General features: G+C 45.1%; 2 protein-coding genes and 1 long non-coding RNA gene across 13 annotated transcripts in view; 1 reads left to right on the top strand and 2 right to left on the bottom strand.

Moving 5' to 3' along the window:
- The first annotated feature begins 311 nt into the window (after positions 1–311).
- DYNC2I2 (dynein 2 intermediate chain 2) lies at positions 312–27302 on the top strand. Of its 6 annotated transcripts, none has more exons than XM_073314445.1 (10): positions 6171–6633; positions 9461–9670; positions 13882–14142; positions 15213–15322; positions 17089–17246; positions 24136–24245; positions 24573–24740; positions 25163–25395; positions 26190–26347; positions 27035–27302. In XM_073314445.1, exons 1-10 carry the CDS (start codon positions 6613–6615, stop codon positions 27058–27060), a joined length of 1455 nt encoding a protein of 484 aa, XP_073170546.1. In that variant the 5' UTR covers positions 6171–6612; the 3' UTR covers positions 27061–27302. The 6 variants fall into 6 exon arrangements, with proteins under 6 accessions (XP_073170547.1, XP_073170544.1, XP_073170546.1 ...); XM_073314442.1 differs by having other exon boundaries at positions 6172–6633; positions 26850–27302; XM_073314446.1 differs by lacking the exons at positions 6171–6633; positions 9461–9670 and adding an exon at positions 312–355 and having other exon boundaries at positions 26850–27302.
- Positions 3592–7086, bottom strand: LOC140899255 (uncharacterized). The gene is made up of 3 exons (XR_012155257.1): positions 6259–7086; positions 4052–4161; positions 3592–3917 (listed from the first exon to the last, which is right to left on the bottom strand). It is a non-coding gene; the product is annotated as an uncharacterized lncRNA (long non-coding RNA).
- The window catches only part of SPTAN1 (spectrin alpha, non-erythrocytic 1), a 72534-nt gene continuing 72132 nt past the window's right edge, over positions 27299–27700 (bottom strand). For all 6 annotated transcript variants that reach the window (XM_073314432.1, XM_073314425.1, XM_073314426.1 and 3 more), the window contains one exon: positions 27299–27617. In XM_073314432.1, coding sequence (XP_073170533.1) covers positions 27492–27617 — 126 coding nt within the window. In that variant the 3' untranslated portion in view covers positions 27299–27491. The remainder of the gene's footprint in view (positions 27618–27700) is intronic.

Genomic DNA, 27700 nt, shown 5'->3' with positions numbered 1-27700 from the left:
CCCTGCTCAAAGCAGGACCAATCCCCAATTTATGCCACAAGTCCCTAAATGGCCCCCTTAGGGATTGAACTCACAACCCTGGATTTAGCAGGCCAATGCTCAAACCAACTGATGTCATTGTACAGTGCCTTTCTGGTCTCCATGGGAACCTACGTGGCTGGCTTGGGAAGATGGCAGCTCTAGAGGTGTCACCAGAGGTTGCTCGGGACTGGGACTCCAGGCTTCTGTGCTTCTAGAGAGACGCACTGCTACCTCTTGCCTTTCCCCCATTGCCGGGATGTTCAGGCACGGTGTGGCGTGCGGTGCCAACGTAGAGTCGCTGTGGCAAAGAAACCAGGGGACCCGCTGCGAGGCGGTGAGCGGCCATGGTGGTTGTGGGGGCATGGGCCATTCGCCATGGTGGTGGGTTGGTAGGTACCTTGGCCCTTTCTCCTGCACGTTGACTCTGTCCATGAGTCACTTGCTCTGGGGGAAGCCAAAGGGGCTGCTCACCCCACTCTCTGGCATTAAGCAGCTACCAATGCATGAAACAAATGCTGCAGCTCGCTGGGAACCTGAGGGGTTTTCCCCCAAATCAAACCATCCTTCTGCAGGAAGTGCAGGAGAGCCTAGGGACATGTCTGTGGCAGTCCTAGAGTGAGGTAAATTCCCAAAGGTCTGGATGCCATAGAGTGAGGCACACAGCATGTTGACACACTGTTTACCTCAGCATGAGGCATTGGTACCTTTATTTGGTTCACCTTTGCCATCTAGGTCTGATAGGTTAGCAAAAGATCTCACAGTGCTTCCTTCTCTGAAATATGGTGGAAATGTAGTGTTTTATCCTGGAGAGAAAATGTACTGTGTCCGTTGTGCCCATTCCCAAATGTTGAATGGCAAAACACAACAGTTGTTTGTCTTCCAAGAAATCCCTTTGTGCTAAGAAAATTGTGATTTGCCAGCTCTACTGCCCTTACAGATCTTCAGATAACACTTTGTCTGAATCGTTAGAGTAAGAAAATAAACTAAGGGTGGAGGGAAGTTTCTGCCATTGCTATGACCATTGTCACGGCACTGTCAGAATTTTTACAATCTACTACATGTGCCTAAGCGGTGCTAATTATATATCCTCCTCGTTGTATTTGTCTTCTACCCATCCTAAATCCTCTCTGGCCATAACTTCAGTCATCGCTCAGCACTATACAGCCCCTTTTGGGACTCCACTGGCCTTGTTTTGGGGGTGGGAGGGATAGCTCAGTGGTTTGAGCATTGGCCTCCTAAATCCACGGTTGTGAGTTCAATCCTTGAGGGGCCGTTTAGGGATCTGGAGCAAAAATTGGGGATTTGTCCTGCTTTGAGCAGGGGGTTGGACTAGATGACCTCCTGAGGTCCCTTCCAACCCTGATATTCTGTGATTCTTTGATGGGTCATTAGGCCTCAGGTTTTCTTTTGGAGTGGGCTCAGCACATTTCTAAAAGATTGTGGCTCCCTGTGAATGTAGACTCTGGAACCCTGTGGGACATGTTGGATCCAGACTGTGAAGTCTGGTCCAAGAGCTGGCTTGCTGTATGTCTTGTACAGTGCTGAGACATCATGGTTATAGGTATAGTATAAATAACTAGGTAGAGCATGTTGTTAATGTTCAATTAATAATAATTCCGGCCGTGTCTTTGTCATGGCATACAGAAAGGCAGATGGGAATAAACTCTCATAACTCCTCTGATAAAGTGTTACTGACACAATGCGTCTAGCCCCCTGCCATCCTGAAGGCTCCTCTGCAGCCTAGCTCCCTTAGTGACAACACTAGGGTAAACGTATTGTGTTTGAAAGATATGATGTAGACGAGTAAGTATTTCTTCATGGTCCAATTTGAAGTTCAGACAAGAGCAGGAATATTGACTCTGCCCATCTGCCATAGCCCCCATTCACCTCTCTTAGGGAAGATACTTATTTGGGCAGCATGTTTTAGTAAAGTTACATTACGTTATGTATCATATTCAAGCCTTACACAATCAAAAGAGAAAAGTGAAAAATGAGGCCATGTAATATTCAATGTGATCTTGATGCAATCGGAGCTCAGAAAAGCATGGTCTGGTCACGGTCACAAAATGAGCACTTTATCTTCTCCAATAATGTCAACAGACAAGAGATATGTGTCATAGAAGTAGTATGCTCCTTTTAATACTTCCATTGTTGTTCAAGCATTGAAACTGTTTTGGATGACAGTTTTTGAATAATGCTGGAAATCTGTGGCAGGAGACAACTCTGAATATTTAATTTTTAAACTCTTAAGAACTGTGTTGTTATGGCATCGGTGACTCTAGAACGTGCTTGATATGACAAAATAGCCATAAATGTTAAGCGCAAACTCTGCAGATATGTGACATCAAGTGTTCAAACCAATCAGATGGGGGGAAAAAGCCAATTAAATGTTGGGATCCTTACACAGAGGAACAATAACATCAAATGACAGAGGGGCTGTGTTGCTACTAGCTCTCCCACACATACACCCGAACTCTAATATCTAGCGTGTGTGGGGGCGCACATGCATGAAGCAAGGACAGAAGGTGAACCAGTGCTGCCTGAAATGGGGAGTACGCTCTGCTCTCATCCTTCCATGGACTCAGGAGCTACTCTATCACTTTACACCCTGTCACATCTGACAGTGAAGAGGAGCAAAAAGTCCCTGACTTGTAATGATTGGGAAGGTACACAGGAGTGATATACTATTACAGTTTACACATGGTCCCTTGTAAAGCAATGGGAGTTTTGTAAACACAGTGATTGGAATGGTTGGGTGATATCCCTTTGAAAAGGAGGAGAGAGAGACTGTTGGAAGCAGGAGGTTCCATGGCACTTGAAAGCAACAGTTGGAACTGGTCAGCTGACATGAGAAGGATAAAAGTGAGGGGAAGAGAGAAGAGAAGAGCAGTCAGGGAGGAAGCATTACTAGGAAGCTTGGAAGAGTGCATCAGAAGAGCTGAGTGAAAGGAAGGGAACAAGAGGGGAAACCAACAGAATCAAAGAAAAAGCAAGAAGTAGCAGTGGAAGAATAACAGACTGGGCCATCCCTCCAAAAAGATCAGTGAGTTCCTAGCTTTCTCTCACTGCATGGAGCATATACAGATCTGAATTTGCTTCCTGACCTTTTTTGGGGGAAAAAAATACAAACATTTCAAGTATTTCTCTCTCTCTCTCTAATGAATATATTGTGGTCCCATAGGCTAATTACCTAGTTCTGGTAAAAGGTAAACAGTTTCATAGGATGTTCTTATCAGTACCCAGGAACTACAGTGTGTTGTTGGCATTCAAGACGGCGCATCCCAGCTTACTAGACCTTAGATGCATCAATGGGCCATACTAATCATGTGCCTCAGGATACCGAATGATCAGGCTTGACAGAATCAATTTTTTTAATATCATTTCAATGGATACTGATGTTTATTTTAAAGCTTTTTTTATTTTTAACCATTTAAATGTTCACACTTGTGGCAAAGTATGGGAGGTTCAGGCAACGGGGTGGTCAGGCAAAAATTATTTAGTGACAGAAGACACTGAAATTCAGAAAGTTAAAACTTTATAACCATTAAAATACAAATTATCAACGTCACATGTCAAAATATACCAAGTACGTATTGTTAAATCAAACTCTAATACGTTCTCAAGTAGCATTTTTCTAACTTTGCCTGCCTGTATATTTCAGTTATTATGGATGGAAATACTTTTTGTCAGTTTGTGTGTGTACGGTGAAATAGATGTTTACTGATATCTATCAAAAATCTAATCCTTCCAAGGCTCTAAATAATTCATAGACTCAAATGCAGGGTGAGGAGTAGACAGAGGCTTCTCCCACTGTGATGTTCCCATTTGGAAGTAGCTTTCCTACAGATGTCCACGTTTTTAGGTACTTGGAGCCCTTCATATGAAAATCTGAAGAACTGCAGTGAATGGTAAATATATGGTTTATGCCAGAGACAATCCAAGCAGATATAACTGTTTGCCGTATAGACTGGCTCCAGCGATTAAACTTGAAGCCAGCTATTAAAGAAGGAAAAAAACAAGCCACACTTACCCTCTCTGAAGATGAAGACAGCAACAATAATGGATCTTAGGAGATTCACACAGGGAATGAGGCAGTTTCTCCTCAGTGATATGCTTCAACAGTGCCCTGGAGAGACACCCCTAGGAAGGAGAAAATAATGTAGTCTCCATGACTCTTTCAGTCCCTTGCTTCTCATTTCTGACTGCCAATAAGCATGCTCACCCATGGTACTAACAATTGCTATCGTACAGACGTAATGAGACCAAATACAGTGATGTTCCTTTCCTCTTGGCAGCTATTCATACAGCAAACAGGGCTAGAACATTAGAAATAGAAAAGTTCCAGAACACTCCGGGACAGTTGGGAATGGTGACTGTTAGAGCTGGGATTTGGACGTGAAAGACAGCAACTGGGGAGTGACACGAGGGATTTGGCTGTTGGAATTTGAGAGGTGAGAATGGCAGTTCTTAGGGGGAATCCCAGAGAGAAGAAAGCTGAAGAAAGTGCAGTGACAACAGTAGGAACCATCTGAGGGGGAGAGAGGGATCAGGCAGGGAAGTGTTACTGGGATGTTGGGTAAAGTGTGTGAGAAGAGCCATATGAAAAGGAGGCGAAAGAAGAGAGCAAGAAAACCAAGAGAACCAGGGACAATGCAAGAGGCCAGAGAGTGGCAGAGAAACAGCAGACTGAAAAATGCAGTGGAAAAGATGAGCTTCTGGTTTGCTTACTCTGTGCTGAGCACATGAGGGTATAGAAACATAGAATCTCAGGGTTGGAAGGGACCTCAGGTCGTCATCTAGTCCAACCCCCTGCTTACAGCAGGGCCAATCCCCAATTTTTGCCCCAGATCCCTAAGTGGCCCCCTCAAGGATTGAGCTCACAAGCCTGGGTTTAGCAGGCCAACACTCAAACCACTGAGCTATCCCTCCCCCCCAAATCACTGAATCACCTTCTAATCTGATGTATGTTTAAATTACTCAAAGAATAAGCGCTGTACATTTGGGGATGAAACACAACAAAGTGATTGAATCCATGTTTTAAGAGCAAAATGGACTTCAACAGTAACTACATAGCCATGACCGGCAACTCCAGAACATAAAAAAAATGTGTTTACAATCGATATCTAGTCTCCTAAGAAGCCCTATGCTATCTCAATCAAGTTAGCTGAATGCGATTGAAAAGCTCTCTAAACGCTCGTTGAGACGCAGGCTAACGGAAGCGTTTGAAGCTGTGGCCTAGGCCTTTTCAAATAGCAACAAGATGGCAGTGACCTGTGCTCGTTATTCACTTGCAACTGGATAGGAACTGCTAATTGAGATATCAAAAACCAATTATTGACTCTATGAGCCAACCAGTGCCTCTCAGCTTAACCTTTCAGAAGACGTTACAGGTTGGGTTTAGGCTTTAGAAGGACAAAGAACCCAAAGCAGCACACTTATTATGAGTGATTATCAGTCAGGTGACCCCGGAACCCCATTACTGAGTGACATTGCTGCATAGCTACCAGTGGCTCCCTCAAGCCTACATCCTTTTTCTGTGGTGACAGATTGTACAGGACAGAGTTCAGACAGCCTGTGATACACTCTTCCCTTGGGCCACTGTGCCAGAGCAGGAGGTGGTAGGTGTACGTTGCACACAGCGGATGTTGTGACTATCATGGCTGCATGGCTACCACAGCAGGCATGCATAGGCCACCACGCCAGCTCCTTACTGGGCAGGAAACCTGCGGGGCCAACCCTCGGGCACTTATGCAGCTGCAAGGCCAGGGGCTGGAGCGTGTTTTGGGGCAAGAGAGCTGCAAGGTCATCGCCTGGGGGCGCGGCAGCCCATCCCTGGGCACAGCCGTCGAAGGCCGGGCGGAACCAGCCACGTGTGTGATGGAGCGGGACAGCGCGCGCCGCTGTCCCACTTTCCCTCTCCCGCGCCCGCTTCTCGCGCCGTCCTCGGTGCCTTAGCACTGAGCTCCGTCCGCCCTCTCCCTGTGCGCGAGGCGCGGCCAATGGGGGCACAGCGTGGGGCAGGCGGCGGAGGCGGGGCCCACATGGAGTCTGGTGCGGCTGCGCACAAAGCTGCCCGCCCCTGGATGTTCAGGACGGGAGGGGGTGTCTACGCCTGCGCATAACAGCGCTGGTCTCACATGCCCAAGAGCGGTGTTTTCTGCGCCTGCGGTGTGCGCCTCCCCTCCCCAGTGGCCGGGAGAGGGGGATTGCTACGCATGCGCAGTGTGGCCTTCGTACCCCTGTGCCCCGGAGGGGGGGGTTGCTGCGCCTGCGCACAACGCTGCCCGCCCCTCGCCAGCAGTAGCAGCAGTAGGAGGAGGCGGCGTTGGTCCCGGCTGGGGCGATAGCGTGAGGGTGCCCGAGCGCCGCTGTTGCCCCCTTTTATCCGGGAGCCCCAGGTCCGGGCCGAGGAGGAGGAGGAGGAGGAGGCGTCCCGGCCGCGGAGGGAGTCCGAGCGGCGGCAGCAGCAGTCTGTGCCCGGCCCCCCCTGCGCTCAGTCCCGTTACAACCCCCTCCCTCCGCGCTCCGCAGCCACCAACATGTCGGCGCCGGCGGCCAAAGTCAGTAAGAAGGAGCTGAACTCCAACCACGATGGGGCCGACGAGACCTCAGGTGAGGCCGGGACGGGGGAGGGAAGGGAATGGCGGCGGCCGCCGCGGCCTCCTCCCCGCACGGCGCTGCACCGACCGCCATTTTCCCCAGCCACACGGGCCGCGGCCGGGCCGGAGGCGGGAAGAGCGCGGGGTCGGCCGGGCGGATGTGCAGGCCTCAGCCGCGGCAAGAGGAGGCCATGTTAGAGCCCTTTTGTCTGTACTGCCCGGCCTCCTTCTCCGCGGGCGGGGGGCGCTGCGGCCTGCGCGGAGCAGCGGGACCCCCCCCTCCTGGAGCAGCATCCGCGGAGCCTCATTGTGCTCCGCCGCCGCCATGATGCTTCGCCGCCTTGTGGTCTCGGAGCCGCTACTGCTGCATGGTGCTGCCCGGCCGCGCAGCGCCGGGATAGAGCGGCGCTGTCTCGGTGGCTGGCGGGGCCCGCCCGACTGGGGAGCCACGCGCTACTCGTGCAGCAGCGGGATGCGGCTGCCCGCCCGTCCCCACGTGCGATCCGAACAGCCCGTGTGTCCTCAAAGGTCGGTACTCGGTTCACCGTGGCGTGGGGTTTGCATCAGTCGCCGCCGTAGGGGGAACTTGCCCCCCGGTAAAGGCTGTCGGTTCCCCCACCCATGGATCTTCGCCTGTTTGGCGCGGGGTGTGGAGGTGCTTATGGCAACGAGCCTCCAGGCCAGCCGCTCTCCGCTGTGCCCGGTTCCTTTCACACACGTGCTTCCCGCACCTGAGTTTTCCTGTGTAATGGGGGCGGGGGAGAGAAGACGACACCAATCTACCCATCTCCGGCCGCAGGGTGGGGGTAGGGCTTGGCTCTGAGGCCCCCACCGGAAACAGCTACCCCATCACACGAAATCCTCTGTGTTCGCAAAGTAATCGGGGGAGGGGTGCCTGTGCCGCACTTCTACAGCTGCTTCCCGCTACCTTTCGTTAATCTTAAAACACTTTAGGCAAACAGCCATTGCTTAATTAAGCGCTCCAACAGCCTCTGCCGAGTTAAAGTTCTGATTAGAAAATGTCCACTTCATGGTGGTTTTGACATATTTCCCCGCATCTCTTCCGAAACGCGCCTGTTAATTGTGGAAAACAGCCTTTCCAATTGTACTATTTTAATGAGCATTTTGTATCTTATTTTTTCTTTAGTATTCAGTTCACTTAACTGATTCAATTTCTGTAACTGTGTTCAGTTCAGAAAGAATGATTTGGTGTATAATTTTAGTAAATTATTAAACTATTGTTGTTTCAACAGATGGGCTATAAAATACCAAGTGTATGTGACAATATATTGTGAATTAGCACGGGACCTGGTTTGAGCCCTTTTTAAAGAAAAAAGGAAAAAGATAGCAAAGCTTTACACCAATCTTCAGAGACTTCACTTAGCAAGTTCAGTTAGTAAAAAATGGTAGTTTTACAAGGTCTGGTGAGCCTTGTTGTATCAAGTGGAAATAATCATCACTCCCCGTGATAAAGCTACCGCTGCTCATTCGAGGTGGGGGTTTTTATCGCCGAGAGAGCTCTCTATTCACTTTGACATGCACATGGTAACCAGGTTCTAGATCTGGTAGTTTTCTAGCTGAGTGACGTGTTGTAAAAGTGGACCATCACACTCATTAATGGCTTAGTGAACTAGAAGTGGTCCTTTTGTTCCCAATACTGTATTAGGTGGTGAGGTGATTTCTTTTGACTTTGGGTGAGTTACCTAATCTCTCTCTACCTCATTCTCTGTAACTGTAAAATGAATATAATATTTATATCTACCTCATATCCGTGTTGGAAGGCTTACTTTGCTAATATTTCTCAAGTGAAAGATGCTAGAGAAGGGTGAAATATTACTATAAAGTATAATTATTATTTGATGATCTTTCCTTGTTAGATTGCCAGAGTAGAACAAATTGAGCTATGGCATAACTGGGTGCAAATCTCTTGACTTTAGTGGAGTTATGTGCATTCTGAGCTACGCCTGCATTGGGGCATGTCTATAAGTGCAGCTGTACTGCTCCTTTACTGGAATAGGAGGAATACCAGTATACTATACTGGCAAAGCATTCCTAGTGTGGATGCAGCTATATTGGTATAGTAAAACCAAGTGAAACAAGCTATACCAGTAAAAGCACAGTTTTGCCAGTTTGTGTCGACACTAGGGTCTACAACCAGCAAAGGTATGTCAGTCAGTCGGTTGGGATCACACCTCTTCACACCATTGACTGACATAGGGTTAACAGAAATCTGAAGTATAGACCTGGCTGACTTTGTTCCCACATATCTTGATTCTTATGTAGGGGGCATATTCATTCCTGGAATAAGTGGCAACAAATCCATTGACGAAGTACATGGATTGATTTAGATCTGTTTATGCCAGGACTGAATTTATCCCATGTTAAAAAGTTAAACCACAAAGTTAAAAAGAACTGGTCTTTTTTTGCCTCTTTTCAGCATCCTCGTCTCTCCCACCGTGGCCATCTTTATTCCTTGCACCCACCCTCTCGACCTGTTCACTTCCTGTGAACAGATGGAATGTTTCCTCCCCACACTGGGTTCTGGGGTCTAAGCCAAGGTAAATGCCCCCTAAACGGATATGGTGAGGGAACAACGGCAGGCTCATGCAACACGTCCTAAAGAGAGACCCTGTGCCCTTACAAAGATGGCGGGTCGGGCTAGGCCCTTCCCCGAGACCTGAGGTTCCATGCCCTTAACCAAGGTGGCCGTCTGAAGCATTGGGTATTCTGTAAGTTCAGTGCCCTTAACCAAGATGGCGGTCATGCCAGTCACAGAGTAGTACAGTGGAATTTTCGCTGTTAACTGATGTCATTCTACAGTGCCTTTCTGGTCTCCATAGGAACCTACGCGGCTGGCTTGGGAAGATGGCGGCTCTAGAGTGGTCGTCAGGGGTTGCTCGAGACTGGGACTCCAGGCTTCTGTGCTTCTAGAGAGACGCACTGCTACCTCTTGCTTTTCCCCCATCGCCGGGATGTTCAGGGATGGTGTGGCGCACGGTGCCGACGTAGAGTCGCTGTGGCGAAGAGACCAGGGGACCCGCTGCGAGGCGGTGAGCGGCCATGGTGGTTGTGGGGGCATGGGCCATTCGCCGTGGTGGTGGGTTGGTGGGTACCTTGGCCCTTTCTCCTGCATGTTGACTCTGTCCATGAGTCACTTGCTCTGGGGGAAGCCAATAGAGTGAGGCACACAGCACGTTGACACACTGTTTGCCTCATCCTCAGGCACTGGTACCTTTATTTGGTTCACCTGTGCCATCTAGGTCTGATCGGCTGGCAAAAGATCTCTCAGTGCTTCCTTCTCTGAAATATGGTGGAAATGTAGTGTTTTATCCTGGAGAGAAAATGTACTGTGTCCCTTGTGCCTACTCCCAAATGCTGAACGGCAAAACACGACAGTTGTTTGTCTTTCAAGAAATCCCTTTGTGCTAAGAAAATTGTGACTTGGCAGCTCTGCTGCCCTTACAGATCTTCAGATAACACTTTGTCTGACTCGTTAGAGTAAGAAAATTAAACTAAGGATGGAGGGAAGTTTCTGCCATTGCTATCACCATTGTCACTGGCACTGTCAGAATATTTGCAATCTACTGCATGTGCCTAAGCGGTGCTAACTATATATCCTCCTTGTTGTATTTGTGTCTTCTACCCATCCTAAATCCTCTCTGGCCATAACTTCAGTCATCACTCAGCACTATACAGCCCCTTTTGGGACTCCACTGGCCTTGTTTGGGGGGTCATCAGGCCTCAGGTTTTCTTTTGGAGTGCTCACTAGGCCTGAAGTCTTTCCACGCCAACAAAATCTCCTGGGTCGTCTTCTACTTTCCTGGAGGTATCCCTCTCCTTTTTCAACTCCACTGCCCCTTCCTTTCTTTTTCCCCAGCCTCATTCTCTTTTGGTAAATGAAAAGCCAAGAAAAGCACTCCACAAAGTCCAAGAAATCAGAAACCCATAGATGTAAGAAATCTGGAAACTTAACTCTCCATCTTCAGTGGAAGGTGAAATCTTTTCTCTTGTCTTTATTATCCTCTGAGGAGTCAGACTCAAATGAGGGGAGGCATTTTGACATTGTAGACCTGACAGTCCACATTCATTGAGGTGGCCTAATTTATTCTGGATATTTCTGATGAGGAAACACATCTTCCAGATTAAAATAAATAAAAATTCCCCAGGATAAGTTAAATAGAGTCTGAGGGATTCTGGTCTTCTCTGCCCTGGAGCTGCTGGAATAGATTTTTGCTTCAGTGGCTCTGCCCAGAATATAGGGAATTCCCACCAATAGAGCCTGCCTCAAGATGAATAAAGTACAGAAAAACACACACCTCAAACTTGCCTCAGTACCTGAAGTGAACATCTCAATCTCAAGGTTTGCAAAACCAAATAAAAACATAAAAATGGTGATTCCAGTTGAGGGGTGCTGCCTCCCTCAAAGATCTGTTGGGCAAACACAGGGTGAAATTGCACAATACAGCTGTGAGACTGCAACTTTGACCGCAGAGGTAGCGATGACTGGACCTCTCTCTCTCTGGTCAGGTCCAAAAGCCATTACCCCAAAAATCTTCTCAAAAGCCTGCAATCCTCATTTTTCACTTGGAAAAGCTTTCCTCTAGTTTCTTATATGAAAGTTGTCTTCCTTGTAGCAATTACCTCTGTGAGAAAGGTCAGCAAAGTAGAAGCTCTTTCCTCCTGAGAATCCTTTTTTTACTTCTTTCCTCTTACGGTTGTACTTTTTAGAACCCATGAATTCACATCTAAAGTGTATTCTTCAAGTCAGTCAGGAGACTGTTATTCCTTTCTTCTTCTGTAAACCATCCACACTGCTAGTCCAGATCTTTGGCTCGCATAATCCTACATTAGCAGAAGACAAACTGATTTTGAGTGCATAGTACAAGCACTGAGTCCTGCCACAGGAACTTCAGTTTTCCTGTCCGTTTTCAGAAGTGCATCCATTTTCACACTTTTTCATAGTGAAAATTGAATAATTAGGAAGTGCTAATTATAACCACCATCTCCATTTATTCCTTCATTCCAGCTTTCCGGCTTCGAAACACCTCTGACTTGCTGAACCCATAGCACTGTTCCATCAGCAGTTTTATTTCTCTTTGGGTAGCTGACTGGTTGCTGAAACTGGAGTGAAGCCACATCTGTATTTGAAAAAAGAACGAGGAATACTTGTGGCACCTTAGAGACTACCGCTCTGAAATCTGTATTTGAACGTTCACAGCAGCTTTACATAATTTAGCTCTTGGAACGGCCTATCTGTTCTTTTTACTGTGCCCTGGGGGCATATGGAATGCTGCAGAAAATCCAGGCTGGAGATCTTGGCTAGGAAAGCATGTTTACTTGTTTACAGGTAGCAGATACAGAAATATCTGTTTCAGAGTAGCAGCTGTGTTAGTCTGTATATGCAAAAAGAAAAGGAGGACTTGTGGCACCTTAGAGACTAACAAATTTATTTGAGCATAAGCTTTCGTGATGCATCCGATGCAGTGAGCTGTAGCTCACGAAAGCTTATGCTCAAATAAATTTGTTAGTCTCTAAGGTGCCACAGGTTCTCATCTTCTTGTTTCATAATGTTTTGTTTGGTGGAGTAGTCTGAGGCAGTTTTTAGCACCCTTCTGAAAACTGAAGAACTGTCAAAATTAAGCACAACTCCCACTAACTGAGATGTGGATAAAAGGTGCAAAATAAATCAGGCTGATGGGCTCAGCACATTTCTAAAAGATTGTGGCTCCCTGTGAATGTAGACTCTGGAACCCTGTGGGAGATGTTGGATCCAGACTGTGAAGTCTGTTCCAAGAGCTGGCTTGCTGTATGTCTTGTACAGTGCTGAGACATCATGGTTATAGGTATAGTATAAATAACTAGCTAGAACATGTTGCTGATGTCTGATTAATAATAATTCGGGCTGTTTCTTTGTCATGGCAAAAAATACAGTGGTCACAAATATATGGAAAAAATCCAGAAAGTCATGAACACACATTGCTTTGACCAAATAGCCTTTGTTTTTCGATTTATTTTTGAAATTTGTTTTAATTAAAAATTATTTAAAACAGCATGTCACTCTCTGATACTTCACTTCACTGGACATATGTAGAGCCAAATTTGTAAAAGTCATGGAGGAGTCTTGATTACTGGTTTAAAAGACCTTAAAAGTCTATAAAGTTTTATCAAAGCCATGACTGTGACAAACAAAGAGCCTCAATAATAATGGTCTTTGGAGATAGAAGTAATTTGATACTCTGCACAAGGAGAAGAGGTGGTATGTTCTAGGCCCCCCTAGATATAGGGAAGCATTATTTACTACTTTGCATAACACTTTGCATAACATAAGGAAGTACTCCTTCACACAATGCACAGTCAACTTGTGGAACTCATTGCCAGAGATGTTGTGAAGGCCAAAAGTATAACTGGGTTCAAAAAAGAATTAAATAATTTCATGGAGGATAGGTCCATCAATGGCTATGAGCCAAGATAATCAGGGACACAAACCCCATGCTCTGGGTGTCCCGAAACCTCTGGCTTCCAGAAGCTGGGACTGGACAATAGGGGATGGATCACAGTAATTACTCTGTTCTGTTCATTCCCTCTGAAGCATCTGGCAGTCATCACTTTTGGAAGACAGGGTACTGGGCTAGATGGCCCATTTGTCTGACCCAGTGTGGCCATTTTTATGTTTTTTTATAGTATGCTGCACTGGAGGAGCAAGAATGAGGGGAATCTGTTTACATTCATGTTGATCATATGCTAAAAGTAACTGAATTTTCTTACCCTAGTAGTACAGTACATACATAGTGTGGACCCCAGTGCCTTATACATCAGTTAAAATTGGGTCCTATGTTTCCACTCCCATAACTCTGGGACTATCCTTTCCTACTTATTCTCCCGAGTACCTAATCACTGTAATAGAAGGTTGGCATCTGTATCCTCACCCTGTTGATTTGAGGGAAGTCAAGGAGCAAGTAACCTCTGTTTCTTTGATTCGAAAACCAGGGTTGCTCCATAAAGTGACCTGCTAGAGGTGTACTTAGATTTGATAACTGTTCTTCTCTTTGTGAAACATGATCTCCACTGGCCTGAGAACTGTTCTTGCATACATGACTCCACAGTCCATAAAAGCCACCAATTAGCCAGGAACCCAATATGCAAGGTTCCTTTTGAGTATATATTCAGTATATTGAGTGACAAAAGGGAATTGTCCTAAATGCGTCTCTATGCACCCATCTTTCGTTGTTTCATTTGTAGAACATTATTCTTCTTCCAACAGAAAAGCTGCCAGACTGGGGAGATCTCAACCATGGAGGCTGCAGTACAATCCCATTCCATCCGAGATGCTGGCATGCAGACTGATCAAAGTGAGGAGACGATCCAAGACTTGGATATCCAGAAGGAAGCTCCTGTGGATTATCCTGGCCTGCTCTCGTTCCTTCAGGGAGTGGAGGATGTTGTTATCAAAGAGCTGAATAAAAACTGGAGAAGCCATGCCTTCGATGGCTTTGAGGTGAACTGGGTAGATCAGAATGAAACGGTAGGTTGATAGAATTCAGAGCAATATGACCATACTATACAGTGCCAATAGCAACAGCTGTGGAATAGTTGGCTCTGTTACCTGGTGCTGAGACTGTCATTGCTTGACTCTGTTCATAAGAAAATAAGTATTCTTTCTCCTTTTGACTTCACCCCAGTCTAGTTAGGTAACCTGTCCTTGTGAGTAGCAACAGTGTGTAATACTGGGTTCATCAAAAGGAAGCTTACAATTGGAGTAGGTTAGTTTCCTCCTCTCTTTAACCAGTGCAGTTTAAAATCTCTGATCATTTAGATCTTCCTGCCATATTCTTCAGACAATAGTGTATTAATCATTGTCTGGCAGCATCTGAAAGTCATTGCAGTGCCTGTGGTTTGGCAGCTCTACCTGTTCACATGACTTATCTGTCCAGGAATGTGGGCAGCTGATAGCTATTGGTGCATGCTGGGTATGTTTATTGCTGCCTTTTATCAGATTATGGTTTGAGAGCACAATGTAGATCTTAAACCACCAGAATTGTGGAGCGGGACTGCCCCAAGCTTTCGGGGCATGGGCTCCTTAGTCTTTTCCGTAATTGCTCTGAAGATAGTAGAGTGGGAGATGACATTATGGAGAGACATTTGGTTTGGTGGGAGCATGCAGAGTTTTGCGTGTGATGCTCTCAACAGGAGGCAAACTTCTGTCTTACCTGTATCTACAAACCACAGTTTGTTTCCCCAGACTCTGCTGCAATAAAGAGAGTGGGAGTCTGGACCCTGACCAGGATATTGGTCTGTGGAGATAATGTGATTCTTTCTTTAGTCTCTGAATATAGATCAAGACTAACAAATTTATTTGAGCATAAGCTTTCATGAGCTACAGCTCACTTCACTGAATACATCCGATGAAGTGAGCTGTAGCTCACCAAAGCTTATGCTCAAATAAATTTGTTAGTCTCTAAGGTGCCACAAGTATTCCTTTTCTTTTTGCGGATACAGACTAACACGGCTGCTACTCTGAAACCTGAATATAGATCCTAATTATCCGTATCTCCATAGGTTGGTGGCTCAGTATTTGGATTTCTTCTTTTCCAGGTGTCCTGTTTGCATAGCTTATTGTACCCAGAGGCTCAGGATCAGAAGTTGCAGGTGACCAGCATCTCCTGGAATGCCACTGGATCAGTTGTTGCATGTTCTTATGGCAGGTGAGCACCTGCGTTGATCCAGAGCACAACTGAGAGTGGTCTCTGAGACATTTCAGACTGGCCTGCATTCAGAAGCATTGGAGAATGTTCACTTGCTTTGTAATAACTAACCATGTGTATAAGCAACTTATTTATGTTGAAAAAGATATTTAATTGATATTCAGAAAAATCAGAACCCAAGGGCAGTTCTAATTTAGGTCAGATATCCTTTCCCTTTCCTCTCTGTCCATTATGTCCAATCCCCAAAGCTAATCTATATTTTCTCAGTGTTTTGTTCTTAGGCAGATTCTGTTGGAAAATGTAAAGAGGAGGTGTATGTTTGTATGTGTCTGCAGTGTGTGTGTGTGTGTATGGGATGGTTGGATGTGCATACTTGCCTTGATCATAAAATGTCTTGTTAGCCATCATGTGGTCTCCAAGCCCATATAGAATACACCTGGTGCCCATACACAGAAGTGCTCTCAGCCGTGTACTCGCATGCCGGATACTATTTGGATTAGATTTTCTTCCAGCAAGGCTAACCACCATTTTAGTCGTCTTTGTTATTGCCAGTGTGGACAGAGATTGCTGGTAGTCCTCCCACTGTCGGCACATAGTAAACTAGTCATTGTTGAAGTTGCTTGTCTGATTTACTTTCCACATGCACAGTTCGTGGTACCTTACTCTGGGAAACCCATTATTTCAGAAAGTGGATGACCTCATTGTGGAGTTGATTGGGATTAGCAAATGCAATATGGCAAACATTTGTTTCATGGTATTTCCAGCTCTGGGGATTTTGCACATGGCAATAATTGCTATAGATTTGCACTGCCCCTAACAAACAAGGTTGCACGCTGATAAACACAAAGTAAATGAAATAGCTACAAAGCAGAAGGGAAGCAAAACTTTGTCTTTTGAGAGGTTTATTTCCTTTGTCCTTTCAGAGTTACAAAATGAAACAAATCATGAACCCAACTTAACTGGGGCAAGTAAACATGGAAATGAAATTGGATTTAGGCTTTGAGAGATGTCAGTGGCATGACTTGTGTAATATCTGCACCATTTGGAGGTGCAAATGGGTGTGAATGAGACTTCATGCTTGTATGACCTCAGCAGAAATGTCATTACATACATGACTAATTAAACCAATGCCTCATTTTGTCTTTGAGATGGGTGGGGGAGATCGTTGTACATCACTATCAGAGCCCTTCACGCCAACATCAAGGGTCCACTTAATGGCTACTCTCTCCTGGCCAAGCAGGACTGAGTAGCACTTCAGCTCCTATCAGTTCTCCTTATTCAGCTGCAGTGGTCACTGCTCAGCAGCACAACACTTTTTTCCTCTCTAGAACACTTTCAAACCCTGAACTCCTTGTTGGAATGAGGAATGTTGGCTTTTCATCCTCTCTGCAGAACAGTTGCTTCTGGTAACTTAAAAAGGAGGAAATGTGTGCTCTCTTTGAATGGTGGCTGTGAAGTAACTTTCCCCAATGTGGATTCCAGGCTGTTACCTTAGTAGTATAGTTAATAGGTCCTGTCCTGTAATAATTTATATATGCTGTCAAACACTCCCATCATACTGGGGTGCACCAACATGTACTCAAAATGTAGCACTCCACAGAAATGCATTGTAACCGCAGCCTCCTCTAAAGAAAGGCTTTTGTAGCCCCAGAGAGCACATGTCAATGAAAATGGGAATGCAGCTGGAAATCTGCGTAGCTGAGTGTCTCTGTATAACAATGACCAGATGAGGTGTAGCTTTCATCTTGACTTCTTTTCTTTTCCAGACTGGATGACGGGGACTGGAGCACAGAAAAATCCTATGTTTGTACCTGGAACCTGGACAGAAGGGGGTTAAATCCAAAGCGTCCTGATCTAGTAGTGGATGTTCCCAGTTCTGTCATGTGCCTAGCTTTCCATCCATCACAGCCTTCGTTGATCGTTGGTAGACTGCTCTTGCCTTAGATTTTATTTTTAATTGTTCCCCTATCTCCTTCAACTAGTGCTGCTGATTTTCTCTTCAAGGCTACCTGGGTAGGGTGATCAGACAGTAAATGTGAAAAATCGGGACGGGTGTGTGTGTAAGTAATAGGAACCTATATAAGAAAAAGACCCAAAGATCGGTACTGTCCCTATAAAATCAGGACATCTGGTCATCCTATACCTGGGACTCCTCCCAAGAGGAATGGTAGTGCGCTTCCTCAGTCGCTTCCTCAGTCACTTCCCAAGGCAAGGGAAGTGTTGCTGCCAAATGTGTAATTGCTGTTTTATCCGAGGTACTAGGAATCAGGATCTTCCTTTGTTTTAGTGCGACCTTCCCTTCTCTTAGTAGGCTTTGCCTGTTTTATACTACCTCTTGGAGCACTTAGTTTCCCCACTTTCTCAGCAGGAATCTCTGGGAGATGAAGAGGGAGGGCAAATATCAGTCCTTGCATAAGTATTGGTTGTTCAAGATGGCTGTATATTCCCACTTATGGTATTGCGCTGCCTAGTGATGCCTAATGGCAGAACCTTCCCTTGGCATTGTCTCTTAGAGTGCTCTTGCATCCTCTTGTACCCCTCCCCTCAGCTGTCTCAGAGTGAGGCTATATCAGGGGACACAGCATCATCTACCACCTCAGTTCCTTTCAACCATGAGCTTGCATGGAAGTGAACCGCTCTGAACTGTTTGGGTCTGGAGTTCTTTCTCCTTGAGTATTCATTGGTGTTTTGTTGTTAGTAGTAGTTAGTATAAGTGTAGAAATAGTTACTTGCTAGTGTTTCATTTCTGGGTGATGGTGGAACTGAAGAGGAAGAAGCAGCCAAGATTCAAGAGGTGTGCTTCCTGCCCTACTGCCTTCTCAGCAGTGGATGACCACATCAGGTGCCTCAAGTGTTTGAGAGAGGTCACTCTCCGTCTGAGTATTCTATCTGCTGAACTTTGATACCCCAGAGCTCGCAAGCAGAGGCAGAACAGATTGCAAGGGGTTCTCCTGAAGGAGGCTCTTGAAGTTTCCGAACCAAGATCTGAGATACACTGTTGACTCTTGTGACTTCAAGAAAATTGAAGCAGTTGGAGGATTCCAGGAAGTTGGAACTCCCATCAGCTTTGGCTCCAATTCTCACTGTTCCTTCAACTAGGTCTTTGCTATGTCAGAACTAAGGGCCATGTGGTCGTCTCCATCTGTCTTATTGGATCCATTCTATTCTTACAGAGCCTCTATGGCTCCAGAAGTCAAGGTTGATTCTGGGGTCAGCCTTGGGAGCCAGGAGCATGAGTCTGGTGTTGGATCTGCTGCTGTCAGCTTCTTTGTCCCTGACCTTGGCTCCTGCTTTGGTTCCACTTACTTTTTCAGTTCTGAAAAATACTGTTACGTGATATCTGAGGCTTCTGATCAATCCTCAGATCTGAGCAAAAAGCAGAGGACCTTGAGAAAGGGCAGGCTTCGCTGACCACTTCATCTGTAAGGAGAGTAGAACTGTCTGTACTTCCTCCTCCTAGGACTCCTACAGGATCCTCGTAAAGGTTTCCTCCTTACGTCCCTCAAGGTCCTCCAGTGCACTCTGTCACAGATCCAGTGCCAGATCCATATCTGAAGGAGGCTAGAGGAAGAATTAAGAGGCCTGTTTCTTCCTGGTTTGCCCCTACCTTTGGTCCTCCTCCTGTGGGGGTGCTCCTGAATCCCAGTTTTTGGGAAGACTGACAGTCCTGGGTGTCGTGACCTTATTGGGAGCTGCTGCAGGAATTTTTCGGTTATCCTCCACGTGGATGGAGAGGTGAGCTTTCATTTGCTAAAGATCCAGTGGTGTGGAAATCCCAGATCCAGTTCCTCCAGATCTGTCTACGTTTCAGGCAGTGGTGCCTGATTATTGATAGCCTCTCTCTTTGAACAGGAGCATGTGGTCACACACTGTGATCCTGGATTTGTCACCAGATGAGCATGTGGGAGTTCCTTCAGTCTCCTCCCCTTTTAAGGATACTACACTATTTCACAAATTAGTGGATCGTGTCTAGAACTCATGTGTCTAGAATTTGAATCTGCCTTCAGTGCCTGCGGAAGAGACTTCTCATCTGATGTTTGACATTCTTGGTGCTTCTTCCAGGAATAGGATATCCCTACCTATTTTGGATGTTTGCTTTAGCCAACTAAATCAGTGTGGGTCTATTCCTGGCAAGCTACATTATTTATCCTCAGAAGAGAATTCATATTTTCATATGGACCCTGTACCTAAGTCGCTGGTGGTGGCTGCTGCCAGTAGCAGAGCAAGATCTGGACAAGCTCACCCTATCCTTATTGACAGAGAGGGGAAAGGTGTTCTCTCCTTTATCCTTTGGTATTAGGGTGGCAAGTTATCAAGCTGTTGTGTCCTGCTATCAGTTTCACTTGTGGGAGAAGATACTGCTGCAGGAGTTGCCAGATGACAAAAGGAGATTAACACAATTTCAACGGAGGGCCAAAATATGGTGAAACCCTCCTTTAGGGTTTTTTTTGATGTCTTGGACTCTTCTGCTAGTATATTGGCTTCTGTAGTGACGCTGAGGAGACATGCTTGGCTTTGTTCCTCTTCTCTGGAGGTGGATACAGACATAATGTTGCAGGGGATGGTCTTTTCAGTGAAAATACAGATGAATTGCTGAAAAAATTGGAGACGACAAGATTGACAACTCGTTCTTTGGTCTTAATTGCTTCTATTAGGAGATTGCTTCTTTGTGTTATCAGAGGCAGTACTCTCCAGAGTTATCTTCAACTTATTACCCAGAAAATCAGAGATGTCAACAACAGTACCAGCAGGCTACATCCTTTCAGAGCAGCATAAGAAGAGGTCATTTAAATCAAGACCTAAATTTAAGCAGTCTTCTATTTCCATGACTATTTTGTCTCATGCCAGACCTCAGATGTGATGGGAAGATCGAGTCAAAAACCAACCATCTAGGATCCTTCTCTTCCTCTGTTTGAAGAGAGGCTAGCCCTTTTTATTAGTGCCTGGAGGCTTATAATATCAGACAGATGGGTTCTAGAAGTTAAAGAAAAGAGCTATGCCATACAGTTCGAAAGACTACCTCTTCAAATTCCCCATACCCTTCCTTTGTCAGGGAACCTGAACATTAACATGCCATGCATTACATTGATTAAAAACTGGCTAACTGATAGGTCTCAAAATCTAATTGTAAATTGGGAACAGTTATTGAGTGGGTATGTTTTCAGTTGAGTCCTGCAGGGATGGATTCTTAGCCATACACTATTTATCATTTTTATTAATGACCTGGAAGAAAATATAAAATCATCATTGATAAAATTCACAGGAGCCATGAGAATTGGGGAAGCAGTAAATAAGGAAGAGACAAGTGACTGATTCAGAATGATCTGGATTGCTTAGTGAACTGTGTGAAGCAAAACAGTATGCATTTGAATAGTTAAATGTAAATGTGTACATCTAGGAACAAAGAATGTAGGCAATACATAACAGGATGGGAACTTCATCCTGAGAAGCAGTGACCTTGAAAAGGATTTGGAGATTGTGGTGGATAATCAGTTGAATATGAGCTCCCACTGTAACACTGTGGCCAAAAGAGCTAATGCAATCTTGGGCTGCACTAACTTGGAAATCTTGAGTAGCAGTAGAAAGGTTATTTTACCTCTCTATTTGGCATTGGTGCAACCACTGCAGGAATACTGTGTCTTCTGGTACCCAAAATTCAAGAAAATATTGATAAATTGGCGAGGGTCAGAGAAGAGCCGTGAGGATGATTAAAGGATTAGAAAACTTGCCTTATAGTTATAGACGCAAGGAGCTTCATCTATTTAGTTTAACAAAGAGAAGGTGGGGTGACTTGATTACAATCTATAAGTATATGGGGACAAATATTTAATAATGGCCTCTTCCATCTAGCAGAGAAAGATATAACGTGATCAAATGTCTGGAAGTTGAAGCAAGACACATTCAGATTGGAAATAAGGAGTACCTTTTGAACAGTGAGAGTAATTAACCGTTGGAACAATTTACCAAGGCTCGTTGTGGATTCTCCATTACTGAAAATTTTTAAATCACGATAGGATATTTTTCTTGTGTAGCTGCAAGCCCCATTCCAGAGCCTGGCAGCTGCGCCACAATGTCATCCAAGATCGCCTGGTCAGAGCCATCCCACCACCCGTGGGGAAGGTTGCTGTGAACTCCGCCATCCCTGGAATGGACAGACAACTGCGACTGGACATTGTCATCACCAACAAAGACTTGAAGATCATTATGGTGGATGTCACAATTCCCTTTGAAAACAGGACCTCAGCTTTCCGTGATGCCCAATCTTGAAAGCTGGAGAAATACGACCCTCTGGCCAACACATTGAGAGCAAGGGGCGACGAGGTCCAAACTCGCGCGCGCCAATCGTTGGAACCCTGGGTGTATGGGCCCCCACTAACGAGTGAGTGTTGAGAGAATGTGGAATCTTGGCTGATGCGGCAACTCATGCTGTCAGAAGCTATCAAGTGGTCGATGGACATCTACCTAGAACACATCACCGGACATCGCCAGTACCAGGAGGGATGAGCTGGAATGCCGATGAGAAGCGCAGTAGGGAAAGTAATTCAAATACTTTCCTGATGGATTGCATTTTCTAATGGCCAACCTATCCTAAATTCTCAGTTACTGAGAGAAAATCTTCACTCATTGATATATTCGCTTTCCACAACCAACTCTGTATAACTTTTCTATGAGTGATGTACCTGAATACTTGGAGGCTAATATCTAAACTGTATTGTTAAATTTACTCACCTAAATTTGGGTTATTGCTGATTATGCACTATATATATCTTATGACTTTATCTACAAATATGAAGTTTGTTTTAAAAATCTAAGCACTATACCCAGATGTACAGACACTCTTCTTAACCTATTGTGACAAAGCTCTGTCCTTGGCTCCGTGGGTCCTGCATTTCCTGACAGATTGCGCTAGTCTCAGAGGCTCACTGTGACCCTCCATGTAGCCCTTCTCTCCCTAGAGGCACGGGTCACAGCCTACTGAGCCATTTACATCATAAGTGAGGGAGGTGAGGAGAAGCTATCCTCCCTTGCACAGTCTCTGTTGTCTCCCAGTCTGAGTGATTAATCGGGGGGACAAAAGGAGGAGCCCGGGCCCGCCCTCTACTCTGGGCTCTAGCCCAGGGACCCTAATAGTATCAGCTATGGTAGCTGACCTTTTAGAAACAGGACGTGTACAATTCCCTGGGCTACTTCCCCACAGCAGCTCCCACTTCCTCTAGCTCCACTTCACCCTTACCTCAGGGCCACCTTCCTTGTGCTTGATATGGTATGTACTGCTCAGTCTCTCCAACAGCGCAACTTCCTCCCACAGCTCCTGATATGCGCACCCACCTGACTGACTGGGAGGTTTTAATCTAGTTTCAGCCAGCCCCTGATTGGCCTCTATTGTCTATTGTCTCAATCAACCTAGCTGTCTCCACTGCTTTCTGGAAGGATCTTAATTGGCCCCAGGTGTCTTGATTAACCTGGAACAACTGCCATTTGGTTACCATGGTAACAGGGATTTGTTTTGCCTGAGGCTAACATACCTGTTTCTCATTACTTTCCTATAGCCATCTGGCCTTGCCCCGTCACACTGTGTATTATATAATATTTTAACATTAACTTTAATAAAAATTTTAAACCTGTTTTTATCTGTTAAGATGTCATTCATTATTGGCATAATGTCAGTTAGAAGGGTGAGTGAATTGAATGCCTTGATGGCTGATCCACTGTTTACTACTTTTCATAAAGATAAGGTAGTTCTTAGGCCTGAACCCAGATTTTTGCCAAAAGTGGCATCTGACTTTTAAACCAATCAATTACTTTGCAGGCATTTTTTCCAAAGCCTCATATGAATAAGGGGAAATCTGTTATATATACTTTGGATGCAAGAAGAGCTCTTGCATATTATTTAAACATAATTTAAAAGATTTTGAAAATCATCCAGTTTATTTGTATTTCATGCTAAGAATTACGTGGGTTATGTCATTTTCCTAGACTGTTTCTAGATGGATTAAACAACACATTCATGAATATTATACATGACAGTACAATCGCATTCCACCAGAGCTGTGGCAGCTGCTTTTGCTTGCCTTAAGCAAGTCCTTGCTGCTAAATCTGCAGGGCAGTGACCTGGAATCTTGTACACATTTTTACTAAGTATTACGCTCTTGATATGGCCTCCAGGGCTGATGGTAGATTTAGTAGAGCAGCACTTCAGTCTCTATTTCATTAGGACTCTGTTCCTGCCTCCAGGTTATTTTCAGCACTGCTTATCAATCTGTCCCATAAATTGGAATATACAGAGCCACTTGGAAAAATGAAGATTACTTGTGTGTAACCGGAGTTGTCACTGCATATTCACACTTCCTACCCGCCTTCCCCTCTTTCTCAGAGTCCTGGTTTATTCTGGCATGTCTGGTTTGCAGTGGAAGAAACTGAGGTGGTAGAAGGCGCAGAGGCCTTGCCTTCAGAATGTTTGGAGACACTAAGGCGAAAGGTAGGATGGGGCACAAGAACACTAATGGACACCGCTAGAAGGTTCTACTATTAGGCACCACTAGGTGGTGCAATACCCATGAGTAGGAATAGGCAGAACCATCTCATGCTTCTACATAGCATTGCATCCGCTTACATCCGAGCTGAATATGTCCCCTGCTTGTTTCTGCTTACATCAGAGACTAATTTATTTTCCCTTGGCCCTTTTTGTTCAGGACAACTATAGGGGCCAACCTATTTACAGTCAGTAACAGAGTAAACAGAGCCCATCATGCTGTGTGTGACTTTCATTAGTAGCCATTGTTTATGTTCTATTGATCCTTTGTCATCTACAGGTGGCCTTTACAGTGGGGAGGTCTTGATATGGGACACGAGCAGGATAGAAGACCCCTTGATCTGGAGGACAGGGATGACAGATGACACTCATACAGATCCAGTTTATCAGGTAATAGGGGGCAGTCCACACTTTAGTGGGATGTTCATTGGGTTGGAGGGCAGGAGGAATCACAATCATGGCATTACATCCCTTTATTTCCTGGGCATCTTCGCACCAGATTAGTACTTGCACAGTTGCATTGAAATCTTCATATTCTCATTGCTAGATTAACTTAACCTCAACACAGTTGAAGAGGGCAAATCCTCAGACTGGTTTGCTGGTAGTGTTACCTAATGTCATTTGTTCTGAGACTTAATAGTGTTCTTGAATGTGGGGTTACTGAGCTTGGTGGGTTTGGCGAGGCCCCTTTTCAGAGTTTTCTCATGTTGGGAACAGGTTGACTGGTTTCAGGACTCAAAGCACAGTCACCACTTCCAGATTCTGAGTGTATCCACAGATGGAAAGATCCTTGTGTGGCAGACCCAGAGAGATGGTCAGCTGACATTAGTTGAAGGATTCGCCTTAGTTGCTCAGCAGATCCCTCGGAGTATGAAACTTAAGAAGGTTAGTTCAGTAATTCCAGAGAACATTGATTTGAAACAACCGTTTAATGGGCTTTGTGTGAGTTAGAATAGCTTGGGTTATAGAGAGCAGAAGCAGGAGGCTGTAGCTTCCATGTGAAGGGGGAGCAGAGAGAGATTGAAGCTCAGTAAACTTGGCTTTCCCATTACCAACCCACAGGATGGTGTGGAAACCAGCACCTTAGAAGTTTTGGGTGCAGCAGCCTTGCCCTGAACTAAAGCTAAATGACCAGAGCTAAGTTCTCCATCCTGAACTTGAATACTTATTAGAGGACTCAGTTCTGTAAAAAGAAAATGTTAAATGGTTGGTGCAGGTCATGCAGGCTGTGATTAGTACAGATTTCATGTAAGTGTGTGTTCAATTTCTGAGTCCTCGTGTCTCATCATTTGTCCCCTTTCCCCTAGCGCACACGTGGGGAGACGGCTGTGGGTGTGACCTCGCTCTCTTTCTCCCACTTTGATCCCAGTGTGTTTATCGTTGGTGTGGAAGGTGGATATTCTCTCAAGTGCTCCACTGCAGTAGAGACCACTGCTGCTCCTGGGACAGGTAGCTCTGTTCCCCTCAAGGCACCTGCACAGTTTGCCTTTTCTCCTCATGGTGGACCTGTGTACTGTGTAAGCTGCTCACCTTTCCACAGGCAAGTAAGGGGCAAACTATATTGGCACCAACTGTTAGTTTGTTACACTACCATCCTTTTCGAATTGTGGTTTTCTTGAGTGACCTAGGGGGTAGGAAAGATCCAATCAAGGGCCACATGCCAGAAGCCCTGCTGTGTTTGTCACACTGGGAAGCTGTTTTAGTGGAAATGCAGTTACCTTCAAGGGAGTTGCACCAACTTCTACCAAAGCTGAATATACCCCTTGTATAGGTGCAACTTCATTGAAGCCCATAGCATTGAACTTATTTCTACTAGGCTCTTTTTATTCAGGACAACTCTTCCCATAGTTCCATTAACAACTTTAGGGGACAGCCTCTTTTCACATCAAAGTCAACTGCCCATCACGCTACTTGTGACTTTCATTAGTAGCCTTCTATGTTTAAATGTGGAAGTGTACACAGTGTGTGGGTGCACCCTTTAATGACTGACCATTTTAAATGTCCATAAATCTGTTTCCTTGAAACATGCTGCGAGTCCTGGTGCTGCATAAAATTTGCATGAGCGTGACCAGATTATGTTAGATCCTGATCCTTAAATACAAGGTCTCTGGAGACTACAGGGCCAAAGATGCAGTGATTCATGTGATGGCTGGCAAACAAAAAAAAAATTGAGTAATCTTGATACCATTCAGTCAAAATGGCCATACATAAAGCCACCACACACTTGTGCAACAACACAGATCTAATGTACATCAACTTGCAGGCTGCTTAAAAGAACTCTGCTCTGTGTTCTTAATACTTATCCCCTAAGAAGTGTTTTCTCATTTTCTCCAGGAATCTCTTTCTGAGTTGTGGCACTGATGGACATGTTCATTTGCACTCCATGCTGCAGGCACAACCCCTTATTTCTCTCCAGTTATCAAAGAAGTATCTGTTTAGTGTGTGTTGGTCTCCAGTACGACCCTTGGTCTTTGCAGCTGCCACTGGAGAAGGTAGGTACCCTCTAGCTGCTTATTCCTTCGAAGGAGAAACCAGGTTTTCTTCTGGGTTCAAACACTAGTGCTATGTAAAAGTTTACTGCTTAGCACTTCCCACATGGGCTTAATTAATTTGAAAGCTGGGGTTTCCAAGCTGTCAGTTGGTATAACGTAGTGGTTTTTAGATCATTAGATCTGGTGTATCAACTACAGTTGTCATATCTTGCCCATTGCCAAAGTCTGTCTGGCCACAGACTTGTGTGGATATGGGAAATTTGATATCCCATACCATGGCTAAAACTGTTTCCAGCACTAGTATGCAATGTGACTGACTACAGAAAGTGGCCTAGCATTTAAAGATGTCAACAGGGCTGCAGCTGGTTTCAGCCTGCCCTGACTCTAGTGAGTAGATCTACACACTGCCAGCAGGAGTGGACTTTAATCCTTATGGCTCTAGTGCTGTGAGGCTGGAGGAAAATGTAATAACATAGATTGATGTGGATTATTTATTTTAAAGGAGAAGTGCAGCTGTTTGATTTTGGAAAGAGCTCCCAGAAGCCTGCAGTTTCTATAAAGCAAGCTTCAGCTCAGACTCCTGTGTACTGCATAGAGTTTAACATCAAGCAACCTCAGCTTTTGGCAGCAGGGGATGCCTGTGGCATGCTGAAAATATGGCAGCTGAGTTCAGACTTTATTCAACAGGGACCAAAAGAAGTGAATCACCTTGAGCAGCTGGCAAATGAAGTCACTGACTAAGACACTTACAGACCAGTTTTGGGTAAAAATTGTAACATAACACTGGCCTGTTAAACACATCCATGACATTTGTAATGGAGAGCAAGGTAAGTCCTAGTCACTCTGACCATCTTTACCTGAAGCTATGTAATGAGTGATTCTACTGGGCTTTGTTTGTATCACACTTGAAATTGGTACTCGAGCATCAAGATGATTAAACACAAGTTGAAATTTTTGCTGCAGTTTAGACCAGTAACTTTTATTGAAGCACACTGCAATATTGTTTTTTTTAAGCTAAGCAGTTTAAGATTACATCAGAAAGTAGCATTGATTATTGTAGAACACAAAGATAGAGACGCATGCAGGACTATAGTTAGCAAATGCGAGTGTGTTCTTGGTATTTTTAAAGGTTAGTGCTTTTATATCAATTCACAAACAGTGAACGTGTAAATTCTATGTAGTCATAAGCAGAAGGAAGTTCTCTGCCCTTGCTATCCATGTAGGGCTTCATGTGAGAGATGCAGTAATCGGCTTGTTCCCTGGTCAGGTTCTGAAAGACAAAATTGAAGATAGTTGCCTCGGTGGTGAAAACTTAAGCTGTTTTCATTGGTAAAGTACTTATCTGTAAACCTA

This window comes from Lepidochelys kempii, chromosome 16 (genome assembly GCF_965140265.1).
Source record: "Lepidochelys kempii isolate rLepKem1 chromosome 16, rLepKem1.hap2, whole genome shotgun sequence".
Taxonomy (NCBI): Eukaryota; Metazoa; Chordata; order Testudines; family Cheloniidae; genus Lepidochelys; species Lepidochelys kempii.
The sequence above is the reverse complement of the archived record's forward strand: the minus strand, read 5'-3'. Positions and strand labels throughout refer to the sequence as shown.